We start from the raw sequence: 16,459 nt of genomic DNA, 5'->3' as shown, positions 1-16,459 counted from the left end.
GCATGGAAGGTAGAAATTGGAAAAAAAAATGGAGAAGGAATACAGTCAGATACAGACCACAGGGTGGCCAAGATCTTAAGGAGATACACACAAAATATTCTGATAGGACCAAATAAAGGTGTGAATGGTCATGTTATGGCACCACTTACCTCTGCCATAAAAGCTATAGTCAAGTTGCTCTTAGGGTCCTTCTGATACTCTTTCAAGATGTTCAGGAACTCCTTCTCCCAAAGCAACACATAGTCAAACCGAGGGTCGGATCGGGCATAATTGTTTAGTGAGATGGTTAGAATCAGACCTTGTGATTCTGAGTATTGAGTGTCTGCATGGCAAAGAATTATTGTTAAGAAAAGAGTATTATAAAAAAAATTTAATTCTATGATGTTCTTTAATGGTCAATTTATTGGAGTTGACAATGTTTCATAAATATTTGGATTTTATTGCAGAAAAAAAATAGTGTACACAGATCAGGATGAAACAATCTTTAGGTGTAAATTTTACATCAGGCCTTACATGATAGAAACCAGTCATTGACGAAATGGGCGTTCTTTTGTTTTCTCTGGAACTGTGGAAAGTGTAAACATTGGGGTTTATTTCTGGAAGGCAAAGTGCACTTGGAAGTGCAGTCGCTGTAAATCTGAGGGGTATATCTGAAATGAGGGGAAGCTCTGCTGATTTTATTATTCAATCATGTACAAGCTAAAATGCTGGTTTTTATTCTCCTTGCATGTCCCCCTCAGATCTACTGTGACTGCACTTCCTAGTGCACTTTCAGTGTAATTTCAAGTGCACTTTGCACTTATAGTGCAAAGTGTATTTGCCTTTCGTAAATACCCCCATAGTGTGCAAAGGGTAAAGGAATAAAATATTATTAATGTAATCCATATTTTTACTGTGCTTACTGGGATCATCAAAAAAAACATGTAGAACTGATTGTTTTAATAATGATCTGTTGCTGGTCAGTACAACCAGAGGTCAGACCAGTTCTGAATGATAAAAATATTGCCAACAATTTAACAAAAATAATTCCATAGTCCATATAAATGTATTATAGCGGTGATCAGAAAAACTCAACACCGGTCACTATTTTTTCAAATATTCTTTTGGATAGAGGGGGGAATTTTTAGAACTTTGTAGGTTTTTTTTGGTCCATGTTCCCTCTGGGGAGATAAGACCTCTCTTTTCCCGTCTACTTGTCAGCATTTTAGGAAGTGAGGAAGAATCTCCGTGACAGGACATCACTGGGACATGAAGTGAAGGGAAATCTCAGAAAGGCATCAAAGGACACAAAATGGACTGCAAGTTCTTTTTTCTTCTAAACCTGCTTGCATTTATATAGTATCCAAATACAATTTCCCATATTGTGCAGTAGTGACAGACTGCCTAAGATATAACAGCTCTTTTAAAAGTTAAAAGATAAGTGTATTGTGAGGTGTTGTTACCTTCATAACCACCCACAGCGAGGAACGGGAAGACAGGGGCACCATAATCCGCCATACAACTCAGCTCTAAATCTGTAACATCCTTAAAAGACAGCGGGGAACTGCAAAGAAAGTTCAACATAAAAGAAAAAGCTGAAATCAGAATGTACTTTTCACCTGATGTCTGACCCTGAGGCCTTCATTTAATATATATGGCCTGTTAGGAGCCACCACAGAGCACAATGCAGTATAATTATTGGGAGTTATTCACTCCTGCCCCAAGTAAACTTATGGAGAGTCAACATTTATAATGACACTCTACTGCTCAGGCCTCGTCGACACGACTGAGTTTCTCGGCAAAAACCAGCAAGAAACTTGCTGGGAGATATTTTTTGCAGAGGAAACCGGTCGTGTGTACATTTTCGTCGAGGAAACTGTTGAGAAACTCGACGAGCCAAAAAGAGAGCATGTTCTCTATTTCCTTGACGGGAATGGAGAAAATTGGCTTGTCGAGTTCCTCGACAGCCTAACAAGGAACTCGACGAGGAAAACTATGTGTTTCGCCTGTCGAGTTCCTCGGTCGTGTGTACGAGGCTTAACACCCACTAGCTTTATAATAAGGTAGTGCCAGGTCTATTTTCCATGTACATAAAGCATATGTAAACCCTCACCTTGTAAAACAACCAATTCAGTTTAAAATATAAACTAAAGGCAAAACATTTGTGTATAGATATAAAAAATTAAAATAAAATGATAAACATTTTTTTATAAATAATTACATATTCTCTGTTCTCAGTTGCATTGGAGCTGGGGGGGGGGGGAGGAGCAGCAGTGCACTGATCTTCCCAGTGAAATGCTGTGCTTGGTGCGTCAGCATACCTCCCAACTGTTTTATATTTCAATGTTTTTATTAAAGAAAAAGAAGTCCAAAAAGGACAGAAATAGCCAGTATACATAGGCCAATATTCAAGCAGCTACAATAACAAAGACATAGATACAAAAAATATCAAACAAAAACACAAGGAACTTTGTATGATCTATGAATACCAGAGAATAAACAAAAGTCCCAGGAAATTCTCAGGTAGACCTGTTGAGGATATAAAGTCCATCAGATAAAATCAAGAAGCAGAGTACGTAGATCCAATCTAACAAAAGGCAGTTCTATTTAACAGTCAGGATCATAACCTTGTGCAAGAACATACAGGAACCTGAGTATAGTCATAGGTTGAAGAGAAATAATGATTAAGACATAACAGGGAATCTTTATAACAATTCCTGAGAACCTTAAAGCTAAACAAGGTTCCAAAACGACCCAGTATAAATTGGATTCAAATAACTTCAAATAAAGATGGGGGGGAAAGAGAGAGAGGAAGAAAGAGAGAGAGCGAGATGGGGGGGGGGAGAGAGAGAGGAAGAAAGAAAGGGAGAGGGAGAGAGAGAGAGAGAGAGGGAGAGAGAGAGAGAGAGAGAAAAGGCAGAGTAGAAGAAAAAGGAAATAAAATAAAAGAGGGTCAGCCCAGAGCTCATTGGGGAACCGAATTATAATGGATCCACGGGTCCCAGATTTTATCAAATTTTTTAGAGTTATTATGGAGTGTGTGTGTGAGTTTATCATTAATCATAATCCAGTTGACTTTATTTTTAACATAGTCCAGAGGAATAACCAATTGTTTCCAATGCCGGGCTATTGTTATCCTCGCCGCTAACAGTATATATGTGATTAATTTCATTGATTTCCTGGGCACCTCATCAGGTAATCTATGAAACAAAGCTATCTCAGGGGACCTACGGATGGTTACCCCCGTCACCGAATTTATCAAATTAAATATCCTAATCCAAAACCTAGTCACCAGGGGGCACTGCCACCAAACATGATACATTGTCCCTAATTGACCACAGCGCCTAAAACAGTTAGGCGACGTGGACGGATGCATTTTGGCCACCCGAGTTGGTACCAGATACCAACGTAAAAGCGTTTTATAGTTGGTTTCAATTAACGTGGTGTTGATGGAGACTTTAGATAAATTATAGGCCATGTCCTGCCAATCCAATAAATCAATAGTAATATTCAGGTCTTTTTCCTACTGCGTCATATAGGAAAGTTTTGAGTTTGGTTCAGTGAGGGAAGTATAGACTGCAGATATCCGTCCCTTCAATAGACCCCTTGCCTGGCAAGCCAACTCAAATGTTGTAAGTGTAAGTGGCTCAGTAACAAGATTAAGTTTGCATCTGACAAAGGATATAATTTGATTAAATCTGAATATTTCACTATCAGGTACCTGCATCTTGTTCTTAAAATGTTTGAAAGAATATATCTGATTACCATTAAGGTACCGTAATCGCCAATTTTAAGCAATCCCTTATGTAGCCACCAATGAAATGATTGTGGCACCAACCCCGACGGAAACTCCGGGTTGCAAAAAATGGGAGCTAAAGGTATGTGTGGGGATGATAAAGATGCCCGGTGATGAACTCTATCCCAAACCGCCAATGAATGCAATAAAGGAGGGCATAATATAGGAGGGCGTAGTCGGCTGGGAAGCCACATCAACGATCCTATGGCCAGTGGGTGACAGGAAAGTGCTTCAATCGAGACCCAAAGAGGTGCGGAACCTGCTGCTGTAGTATAGGCAAATTGAGCAATCTGAGCAGCTTGAAAATTGTTTTGCAAATTAGGAAGACCCAGACCCCCCTTTAATTTTGGGGCATATAAAATCTGTTTGCTCAGTCGAGGTCTTCTATTACCCCATATGAAACGAAGAACCTCGGCTTGTAGACACTGCAAATCTCCTCTCGAGACAGCCACTGGTAGAGTTCGAAAATAATAGAGTAACCTGGGTAAAAGCGTCATTTTGACGGAGTTGATTCTGCCAAACCATGATAAGGAATAATCCGCCCAACCGCGAAGATCTTCTTTAAGTTTTTTAACCACTTAAGACCCGGACCTTTAGGCAGCTAAAGGACCTGGCCAGTTTTTGCGATTCGGCACTGCGTCACTTTAACTGACAATTGCGCGGTCGTGCGACGTGGCTCCCAAACAAAATTGGCGTCCTTTTTTTCCCACAAATAGAGCTTTCTTTTGGTGGTATTTGATCACCTCTGCGGTTTTTATTTTTTGCACTATAAACAAAATTATTTTGCTCTATAGCGACAATTTTGAAAAAAATGTAATATTTTTTTTGCTATAATAAATATCCCCCAAAAATATATATATAAAAAAAATTCCTCAGTTTAGGCCGATACGTATTCTTCTATCTATTTTTGGTAAAAAAAATAGCAATAAGCGTTTATCGATTGGTTTGCGCAAAATTTATAGCGTTTACAAAATAGGGGATAGTTTTATTGCATTTTTATCAAATAAATTGTTTTACTACTAATGGCGGCGATCAGCGATTTTTTTCATGACTGCGACATTATGGCAGTCACTTCGGACAATTTTGACACATTTTTGGGACCATTGTCATTTTCAGAGCGAAAAATGCATTAAAAATGTTTACTGTGAAAATGACAATTGCAGTTTGGGAGTTAACCACAAGGAGGCGCTGAAGGGGTTAAGTGTGACCTCTTCTGTGTTTCTACCTGTAGGGGGGTGTGGCTGTAGGTGTGACGTCATTGATTGTGTTTCCCTATAAAAGGGAACACACGATCAATGACGGCGCTACAGTGAAGAACGGGGAAGCTGTGTTTACACACAGCTCTCCCCGTTCTTTAGCTCCGGGGACCGATCACGGGACTTCAGTGGCGATGGGGTCTGCGAGTCCCGCGGCCACGGTCACGGAGCTTCGGACCGGGTCGCGTGCACGCGCCGGGGCGGCGCGCGCGCGGCCCCACGGCTGGGCTTAAAGAGCCACGTACAGGTACGTGGATGTGCCCAGCTGTGCCATTCTGCCGACGTATTTCGGCGTGAAGGGGTCCTTAAGTGGTTAAACAATGGGGGAAAATTAGCTTTGTAGAGTGTCTCAATAGAAGACGTTATTTGGACCCCTAAATATGAAAGAGAATGTGGTGCCCATTGAAAATTGTAGTCATCCCGAAGGATCTGCACCGTGGAGTGGGGAAGGGAGACATTAAGAGCTGTTGTTTTGTGAGGGTTCAGGGAGAGACCGGAGAGCCTAGAGAACTGGTCCAATAAAGATAGCAGATGGGGGAGAGTAACCTGAGGGTTAGTAATATACATAAGAACAGCATCGGCAAATAGGGCACATTTATGGACTTGTTGCCCACAACCAATGCCAGAAATACTAGGATGGGGCCGAATTGCAATTGCCAAGGATTCGATGGCTAGTGCAAAAAGTAAAGGCGAGAGCGGGCATCCCTGTCTTGTACCACGCTTGATAGTGAATGACGACGATTTATAACCCTGTATCGAAACCTGAGCTGACGGAGATCCATATAAAGTTTTCAATAAGGATAGAAAGTAAGGGCCAAATCCACCCAACTTTTTTAGATGGGAATAAGGGACACCTATCAGCAAAAGTATGCAGGCATAGGACACACGCCTTGCCACACCCCCTTAAAGGAGAATTGTACAAAAAAAACAAGATTTGTTCAACCCACAAGGGCTTTTTTTTACCACTACTATTCCTTTATATTGGCTTTTGGGGTTTACAAATGCAGCAATTTAGAAATCAGATGAAAGGTTTAGTGCTGGAAAACACTTTTTGATAGATAAAAAGTGCATTTTATATACAACTATATAGATCAGACTAAAATGAGGGACAAATGAGGAGGAATGAGGCACAGTGGGACATTGTTTGAAATCAGAGACAGTTGGGAGATATGGTGTCATTACAAGTCAGATCTTTGGAGGAGAGCAGGCTGAGTTCCCAGCATAGCTGAATAACTGACCACAGTGTGTTCTCCTTTTTAGTGTTGTCAGTTTTAATAGGAAAGCAGGACTGGCAGGAAAACCATGGATTTCACATAAAGAAAGCAATATAAAGAGAACAGGATATTTTTTCATACAAGTACGTGAAATGAAATGTTGGGTTTACATAATATTTAATTTTTAAAATGCAGTAACCCATAGAAGCTAATTAGTTGAATGTTTTACAGATGTGCGTACGTTAAACTGAAATCAGATTGGTTGTTATAAATCCCTTCAATTTGCACATTTAATAATTTGTGCATACCTAAAAAAGTGTCCACATATTAATGATGCCATACAGAGAAGATTACAGCATGAAAATATTAACACCAATTTTATATGAATATCTCAGAACCTTAGATGCAATGTATTCATACTGCACTGAAGCTCATACTTGATGCTACCTTTATTGTATACTGGGCTGGGCTCCTAATCTAAGGTGGCAGTTGAGTTTTACTCAACTTGCAATGAACATTAATAGAACATGGGTGCAGGAAAAAGCACCACTATACATATATCTATTAAGCCCTGTACACACGATCGGTTTGCCTGATGAAAACAGACCGATGGACCGTTTTCATCCGACAAACCAATCGTGTGTGGGCCCCATTGGTTTGTTTTCCATCGGTGAAAAAAAATAAAAAATTAAAAAATAGAACATGTTTTGAAATTTTCCTATGGATAAAAAAACCGATAGAAAAAAACGATCGTCTGTGTGGAAGTCCATCGGTCAAAAATCCACGCATGCTCAGAATCAAGTCGACGCATGCTCGGAAGCATTGAACTTAATATTTCTCAGCACGTCGTAGTGTTTTACGTCACCGCGTTGGACACGGTTGGATTTTTGACCGATGGTGTGTAGGCAAGACTGATGAAAGTCAGCTTCATTGGATATCCGACAAAAAAATCCATCGGATTAGATTCCATCAGATATCCGATCGTGTGTACAAGGCTTAAGAATGTTTGGGTTTGTAAAGAAAATAATGTCTGGGTGGTTTAAGCACCCATACATCCAATCCAGATTGGAAGGCATTTTGTGCATGGATTTAATCTAGCTATTTCCATGCAATACTTGGTATGTTCCCAAACTTACTTGACGCAGTACATAAAGTGGTCCCTCCATCCCACTTTTTTGGTTTCTCCAGATAATGTCTGCGTCACTTCCAAGTTAAACCGAGTCCTGTTGTTCTGAAAGTACTGCATCAGACTGTTCACACAGCAGTCCGTCTCTGAGGGGTTGGAGGGGTTTAGGGGTGCAAAACAAACATCTTTCAGTGTCACATTTTTCTGATGCTTTTCTGACCACACCTACAAGGAAAATAAACAAGAAGTAGTATCTAAATTATACTCATATATTAAAACGTAATCCCGAGAACATTCAGCAGAAGGCACAACATTTTAGGTAGGGTTTTACATGTTATTAAACATTATAAAACACAAAAAAATGTGCAAGCTACACATATATGATATAAGACAAACGCAGATTCAAAATGTGACGGAAGTCACTTTGGGCGGAGTGCTTGTGGAACCCAGCTTACCTTAGGGAGGTTGGGAAACTCCTGGTCCAGCTCCCCCAGCCCCTCCTATGTACAAGTCACCCTGTGTCTAATAGGGGTACAGGGTGACCGAGAACCCCAGTCGGGTCTGCACTAACCAGACTCACCGCACAACCACACTGGACTCAGCATTTCATTTTACCCCTGTTATCTCCTGTTAATATACAGTATGTGGTTTGTACTGAAAGAATATAAGGGCTCTATCACTTGGGACATTAATATTTCTGAACAATATACCTCAAGAAATATATGAAGATGAATTCTAAATTTCGTCTCAAACCATTGCTAGATAGTTAGAGGTGGGGTGGGGGTTGTTATGTGTTTGTTAAAGTGGTTGTAAATTCTTACAGACCACATTTTGCTACAGATAAGCCTATAACAAATCTTACCTGTATCTAGCCTGGATATCTCCTAATCCTGCACGGTTTAGGAGATATCCCCTGTATCTGCATGTGCCAAAGTCATTGGCACATGCACACTGAAGCAATGGCACGTTGTGCCGTTGCTTCAGTTAAACTGTGGCGTTACTGGCGGCTCCCGCTCGCATGCGCGGGAGTGACGTCACGCGGCTCCGGCCAATCACAGAGCTGGAGTCCGCGGCCCCCGGAAGAAAGAGGGGCGAGAAGATGGACGCAGCCTGCACAGCGGGCAGCGCTGGATTCGTTTGTAGGTAAGTGTCACATAATGGGCTAGTATGCGATGCATACTAGCCCATTATGCTTTTAATTTACAGGTTTTCAGATAGTAAAAGAGGAACTAAAACCCATCAGGGATAATTTCCTCTTTAAGTACCTGCATCCCATTGTTCTATTGTTTCTATCTTGGGAGCAAAGTATTATGGGATGTAAATGTGTATGTGGATTTGATGCTGGGGGGGGTTCTCCAGCAGCCCCTCTTAAAGACGGTCTACTGTTGCAAAGTCGAATACAATTGTGAGTCATATTACTGGAGGAGGTAAAGTTTACCCTGCCCTGCGTCATTATGCAAAGAAGGGGGGATTGTCCCCTGAGTGTATATCTCTTTTTAGTGATGTTTGAATAAACAGTCTTATGTTTTACCACCCTGCGCTGATGCCTCGATGAGTGACTGGGTGGGCTGAGGGATCTTGGATCATGCTGGTACCAGACAAGGGAAGCTTATACCGAGGATATACTCTTCTTGAGTAAGGGGGTCCGTCACACCAAACTACTATCATTTTAAAAACATAGCCTAAGCTAAATAGCATCTGGTCATGTACAACAGACCATCACAGATAATGCATGTAGAACAGGTGATCGTAGACCCTACATGTAGAATAGGTCATCAGAGACCATACATGTAGAATAGGTCATCAGAGACCCTACATGTAGAATAGGTCATCATAGACCCTACATGTAGAATAGGTCATCAGAGACCATACATGTAGAATAGGTCATCAGAGACCCTACATGTAGAACAGGTCACCATAGACCCTACATGTAGAATAGGTCATCAGAGACCATACATGTAGAATAGGTCATCATAGACCCTACATGTAGAATAGGTCATCAGAGACCATACATGTAGAACAGGTCACCATAGACCCTACATGTAGAATAGGTCATCATAGACCATACATGTAGAATAGGTCATCATAGACCCTACATGTAGAATAGGTCATCAGAGACCCTACATGTAGAATAGGTCATCAGAGACCATACATGTAGAACAGGTCACCATAGACCCTACAGGTAGAACAGGCCATCATAGATCCTACAACATGATCCATTCCATCAGATTCACCACACTCAATTAAATCAAAGTTTGACCCTTACTACAAATCACAAGTGCTTAATTTTTTTCTGATTAGCTTGTGGACTGTGCAATAAAACACACACACACACACACACACACTACTTTGTTTATGCCAACGATTCTTCGCCCTTGTCTATATTGTTTTAGTATAAATTGAATTAAATATTGTCAATTGTTGAGGTATTCTGTTAGAAAATGTAAGTTCACAATGATAATAACTGTGGCTTTTGCCTCTAATGTACAGTGTTGTTATTTTCTGGATGGTGTTAAGAGTGTTATGAGGTGTCAGTAGAGGAGCGCAAGAAAATAACCATTTGTGGGTGTGACAAAATATTGACATCAGAAAAATAGTTTTCACTAGTTCAATGCTCATTGCTTGTTTTGTAACATTTGTTTGTCCAAAATTATTAAAGGGGTTGTAAAGGTTTGTTTTTTTATTTTCTATATAGGTTCCTTTAAGCTAGTGCATTGTTGGTTCACTTACCTTTTCCTTCGATTTCCCTTCTAAATGTTTTTTTTTCTTTTTCTGAATTTCTCACTTCCTGTTTCTCCTCAGTAAGCTTGCCCCCATCATCCATGGGGGTTAGTCAGCCAGAACAGCTTACTGAGGAGGAACAGGAAGTGAGAAATTCAGACAAAGAAAACAAACATTTAGAAAGGAAATCGAAGGAAAAGGTAAGTGAACCAACAATGCACTAGCTTAAAGGAACCTATTTAGAAAATAAAAAACAAACGTTCACAACCCCTTTAAAGAAGCAGAATTCTATATGAAATCAAGGTTATGCCATTTCAACCATCTCCAATGTCAAATGAGATAAGTCTGAGAAACAACTAAATATGCAATTGAAATACAAATATAAGATCTTTTTTGGCTGCCAAAGAATTAGTAATCCTTTCAGACTAGAAATTCCTTCTACTGTACATAGCAGAGCTAGCTGCTCGAACTCAACTGCAACAGAAGTATGGTCAATAGAAATCCCCCAGCTTACTGATTGGATAATGAAGGAGCAGCAGTACAGTTATGAGGTCACCTCTGTTTTCTCTCTGTTCTCTCCTTCTATCAAAATGCTGTCTATACTTCTGCCTAGGGGGTTACAGAGACTTATTTTAAGACAAAGCTAGTTGAGTGTAAAAAATATATCTACCTGGGCTTTAGTTTTAATATAGTCAATTGCCCTATAATAGTATACAGTAGAGTATATACAGGTTAAAATGGAATTCTTGCATGGTGCATGCCACCTATATTTTGGGGACTTACTGAATTTGCATAAAGTGAATCCCTCTATTACATGTGTCGCGCTATATGGAGCTTTTAAGCTACTAAACTCCATAACTGTAGTATGATATGGTGACTCACACCATTGTATGCTAAAGAAAATTATATTTTTTTTGTTTGCTCTTGCATCTGACTCGAATGGTAAGTCAATCCAACATACACAATATTGACAAAATGATTGGTATGCCTGCCTTTACATGCACATGGATTGTAATGGCATCCCAGTCTTAGTCCGTAGGCTTCAATATTGAGTTGGCCCAACCTTTGTAGCTATAACAGCTTCAACTCTTCTGGGAAGGCTGTCCACAAGGTTTAGGAGTGTGTCTATGGGAATGTTTGACCATTCTTTCAGAAGCGCATTTATGAGGTCAGGCACTGATGTTGGATGAGAAGACCTGGCTCACAGTCTCCGCTCTAATTCATCCCAAAGGGTGTTCTATCAGGTTGAGGTCAGGACTCCGTGCAGAGTCATCCATGTCTTTATGAATCTTACTTTGTGCACTGGTGCACAGTTATGTTAGAACAGGAAGGAGCCATCCCCAAAGTGTTCCCACAAAGTTGAAAGCATGAAATTGTCCAAAATGTCTTGGTATGCTGACATCTTAAGAGTTCCGTTCACTGGAACTAAGGGGCCAAGTCCAACCCCTGAAAAACAACCCCACACCATAATCCCCCCTCCATAAAATGATTTGGACCAGTGCACAGAGCAAGTTCTATAAAGACATGGATGAGCAAGTTTGGGGTGGAGGACTGGCCTGCACATTTGGTGTATATTCACTATTGTTTAAGAATCGAAGTGAGTAGCAAGCAGCTACTCTTTATTCACTGCTACCAAATAATACAATAAGCCGCCGAGCGAAACTATTGGGCAATGCATGTACGTTACCACTAGTTATATTAATGCAGTACTAATGATCACAAATGAATACCTCTATTGTTTAAATTGCAGACAAACAGACAAACCTTCCAGCCTCTCAGGACTATCCCTTTTTAAATTTGCTTGAATTCTCCTAAATCCCTAATTCTCAGTCTTACTCCATACCAAACCATATTCGGTTAACCTCCCTAGCGGTAATCCCGAGTGTTGCTCGGGGTGAAATTTTAGTACCAAAAGCGGCAACCCTGAGCCACACTCGAGATCGCATCACAGGATCCATGTACAGCTTACTTACCTTGTCCCCTGGATCCTGTGATGTCTCCCCGCTGTGTGTGTGAGCCGCCCTGTCTCTGCCGTGTCTCGCTTGATTCACAGTGCCAAGCTCTGTTCCCTGCGAGCTTTGCGATGCAGGGGGACGGAGCTCAGCGCCAAATTCAAAAAGTGAAAAACACAGTATACATACAGTATACTGTAATCGTACAGATTACAGTACTGTATCAAATAATTACACATCCCCTTTGTCCCTAGTGGTCTGCCCAGTGTCCTGCATGCAGTTTTATATTATGAATACTATTCTTTCTGCCTGGAAACTGGAGATTGTCCATAGCAACCAAACAGTGTCCCTTTTACGTCAAAAGTGGTTTTAGACCAGCTAGAAAATAATAAATTGGAATCATTTGCAGAATAGAGCAATAGCGATTTGTGGGGAAATTCGTCATCAAACACTGAAAGTAACGACAGCGACAATTCTGCAACTGAGCCAATTTCTGTGTTTTTGATTTGATTACATTATTGAATCCATTTTATTGTTATTATATTATTATTTGTTACAATTATTTATAGTTATTTATTATATTATAATTTATGATTTCGTGTTTCAAACTTTATCATACCTATGTCTACTAGACTCTTATTTGGACAGATTTAAGTGAGTTATTCCTAAGAATTACAGGCCTACAATATAAAACGCAAAATTTCCATGCTAAACATTGTACCGCTTTCAGCATCAAAAATCTGACATAATCACACCACCAGGGAGGTTAACTGCATGCCCCAAAAGTAGTTTGGCTAAAAATGTGTATGGAGCAGGAAGGGGGTATTCAAAATCTACCATCAATGTGCTAAAACTCCTTGACAAAAAAAACTACAAAACTAGAATTATCACCTTTGTGCTTAATTTTATTAGCATTTTAGTTTAGGTTGAAACCCTAATCTGCCCCACTCCTGTTTTGCTCTTAAGTGCCTGCATAAAGACTTATAAATACCAAAAATTAATATAGAATATGCTATGCATATTACTAGGTCTTCATTGCTGCACTATTTTTACTGCCATCCACTGGTTTAAAGTCACCATAAAAGAGTCTCAAGGCACCTCAGTAATGTTCTAAAATTAACAAGCTAATGGTAATATAAGTAACAAAAGTGTTAAAAGATAATAAAAACAATAGATTGATTTACTAAAAACTGGAGCATTCAAAATCTGGCGCAGCTGTGCATATAGAAACCAAACAGCTTTCAGTTTTTGTCTGTCAAAACTTAATTTAACCAGCTGAAGTTAGAAGCTAATTGGCAACCATACACAACTGCACAAGATTTTGCACTTTCCCATTTTGGTAAATCTCCCCCAATATGTTTTATGCAATACTTTAAGGATTAGGGTGCCAGAAAAGAGATTCCAAAATTTGAAAGATTATTTGTCACTGAAGTTCATATGAAGCACTAAAAACCCACAGTAAATACAGTTTTAGGGGTGCATTTACTGCATGTTAAAGAAGTCTTCGGGGATCTTCAGTCCCAACAGTTTGCACTGATCTACTTACCGCAATGTTCTGCAGCTTGGTCTGAAGGTCCATCATTTCTAGAAGGATATCTGGAGAAAGGATTCTGCTAAAGTTCAGTGCGCCAAAAAAGAGAGAGTCATAGACGTATAAAGAACGGTCGTTCACTGTGATGATTATCTGGTTAGTTCTAAAGAATGGTCCAAAATGTTTATCATGAAAGTCTTTCTCTTGTCTTGCCCTGCTATTTGGAGAAGACCACAGCTCCACTGGATCAGTAGTCAGCTTGATTAAGGCCATACCTGCTGAGAGTACCCCAACTAGAATGACAGAGACACCGATGACAGTCTTAGGGTAAGAAGCTATGATGGTGCCCCACCACTGGAAGGCTTTCTCCATGGAGTGGTTAGTCTTTAGGCTCACCTTTTCTGAGCAGTTCAAATCAGAATATTTAATATGTGGTATTTCTTTCCTTTTCTTTTTTCCACATCTATTTATAGAACAGTTCATAATCAGGAACATGATAAAAAATAGGATCAAAATTATAAAAATTACACTGCTTATAATTAAGTACCCATCAATAGACCCTATCTTAAATGGTTCAGGCAGAGGCTCCGGTTCAGAGATTTTAGGGCATGCCTCTTTGCAGTCCTGGCAAGTGCAAGCATTCTCTGGATCATTACCAGGGCCTTCACTGCAGCTCCATACTCTGCTCTCATGGGGCTCCACGCCACCACCAACCTCAGTGTCATTTTCTATTAGTCTGAAGTCAATTTGTAAGGGTGCCAGTCCATTGCTGATATCCCCTTGGAAGTCTAACCAACGTTGAGCAGTGCAAAATTCTGCTCCATATTTCCCACACATGGCAGAAATGGCATAACCCCCTGTGGAGGGCAATCGTACATTTTTACAGGAGTCAAAAGATTGTTCTGCAAAACTTCTCCTAAAGTAGCATTGGTAGGCCAGCACACCTAGCTCAGGCTTCCCATCTACAATGGTATCATTTACACGTGTGACATTGATGAATAAACTTTGATTTGGGCTGCAAGTGTTCTGACAATAGATATTGGCAAAGTTTTCTGCACAAGACGGGCATCGACTTAGAATGACTTTTGATAATGCAAAGCTCTTCTGGATGCTCTGTAGCTGTTTGCTAGAGCAGCAGGCATAAGTATTGTCATCTCCAGTGTAAAGCATCGGACAGATCTCCTTGAGAAGCCGTAGATTAGTTCCATTAAGCTTACTGGCTTTTCTGTTGGCTAAACAGGGAATGATAGCTGGGATCAGGCTGTTGGAAACCTCAGGATTTAAGCCACATTCATCGTATATTGTACAATACCCCTCTTGCTTTGTTGTGGTGTACGCTACAACCTGCAGAAGAAAAATATATAGAAACAAAACAGCTGACTTAGTAAACTGTGCAATGATTGTGACATAGGAACAGCATGCTGCGAGGCAGTAGACTGAACAGTGGCACATAACAGACAGAAGTTGAAGAATCAACATGAACTTGTGATTATGTACAGATCACAACTACGAGAGAGAAGAAGATTGCCTGCGACAGCAGAAGTAAACATAAGTCTATGAAAAGTTAAAGAGAAAAAATATAGAATTGATAGAAAAGAAAATTACAGCATATCCAAAGGCAATTTTTTTTTAAATTTTGGACAGAGTAGGGGAGGTCTAAAATCACTGTTTTTTTTTTGCCATCTGTGTCTCATAAGGGATTTTTGATCTTTACTTCCTGTCCTGTAGTCTCAACAGGAAGTGAGAGGATATCTTCCCAATTTGAGGGAAATCTCCTCTTATACAGTTGTCATTGAAACAAGGTTCCCATTGGACTATTTTCCCTCTATTTCTGTTCTGGTGGCAACACAAAAAAAATTCCCTTGCTTTTTTTCTCCATGGTTGGAACAATTAGAGGTAGAGTCATTCTCCCTACCAGAGACACAGACAGCAATAAAAACCTGATAAATCCCCACCACTCCCTCAAAAATAGGTTTGTATTTAGTCTAAATGGCATGTACTGTATATGGTCTCAACATGTTTATTGGATTTTTCCTAACGTGTTTGTCCTTCTATCCTGTCTTCACAATGGTGGATTTATTGACTGTTAGGTCTTTGCTCTTTGAACAGCCAACTGTAAGGAATCTAAACTGTAATCTCACTCTTGCAGATATGGGGCTACATAGGTGTATATCAAATTGGATTTACCGTGGTATAGGTTAGTTACTAGGCAGCAAAAGCCAATACATAAGGCATGGCCAGGCAACAAACACTCAATGGTAAGCCCAAAGCAAATAGAGGAAGATGGAGTAATCATTTGATGCCGTCACCAAGCCTTGATGCTTTCACCAGTCCATCTCACTCTCGTGGTCTAATGTGTTCACCAGTCCATCTCACTCTCGTGGTCTAATGTGTTCACCAGTCCATCTCACTCTCGTGGTCTAATGTGGTCACCAGTCCATCTCACTCTTGTGGTCTGATGTGTTCACCAGTCCATCTCACTCTCGTGGTCTAATGTGGTCACCAGTCCATCTCACTCTCGTGGTCTAATGTGGTCACCAGTCCATCTCACTCTCGTGGTCTAATGTGGTCACCAGTCCATCTCACTCTTGTGGTCTAATGTGGTCACCAGTCCATCTCACTCTCGTGGTCTAACTTAATGTTACAATGTAAAGTCCTCTTAACATATTACTCCAATGACAAAAACTTAAACCTTGGGACATATTCTTTCCTGTGATTGACATTCAGCTAAAGCAAATTTATTTGTTACCAAACTCTCAAAATATTTTTTTTATACTGGAGTATGGGAGTCCATACATGAAGACTTCTGATCTAATCCTGCAAGCATTTGCCAATTCTCAGAAGAGAAGTGTTGGCCCATCATGGAAATACTGTATTGCACATA

The 16,459-nt window shown here is 40.2% G+C and overlaps 1 protein-coding gene across 2 annotated transcripts in view; it reads right to left on the bottom strand.

Annotated features, from left to right (window-relative positions):
* NPC1L1 (NPC1 like intracellular cholesterol transporter 1) overlaps nucleotides 1-15,082 on the bottom strand; it is a 61,330-nt gene extending 46,248 nt beyond the window's left edge. For both annotated transcript variants that reach the window (XM_040346040.1, XM_040346041.1), the window contains exons 1-4: nucleotides 13,591-15,082; nucleotides 7,382-7,596; nucleotides 1,443-1,543; nucleotides 150-322 (exon numbers count right to left, since the gene is read on the bottom strand). In XM_040346040.1, coding sequence (XP_040201974.1) covers nucleotides 150-322; nucleotides 1,443-1,543; nucleotides 7,382-7,596; nucleotides 13,591-15,054 — 1,953 coding nt within the window. In that variant the 5' untranslated portion in view covers nucleotides 15,055-15,082. The remainder of the gene's footprint in view (nucleotides 1-149; nucleotides 323-1,442; nucleotides 1,544-7,381; nucleotides 7,597-13,590) is intronic.
* Nucleotides 15,083-16,459: the final 1,377 nt, after the last annotated feature.

The sequence above is a fragment of the Rana temporaria genome, chromosome 3, assembly GCF_905171775.1.
Source record: "Rana temporaria chromosome 3, aRanTem1.1, whole genome shotgun sequence".
Classification (NCBI taxonomy): Eukaryota; Metazoa; Chordata; class Amphibia; order Anura; family Ranidae; genus Rana; species Rana temporaria.
Note: the sequence above shows the minus strand (reverse complement) of the source record. Positions and strands in the feature narration are given on the sequence as shown.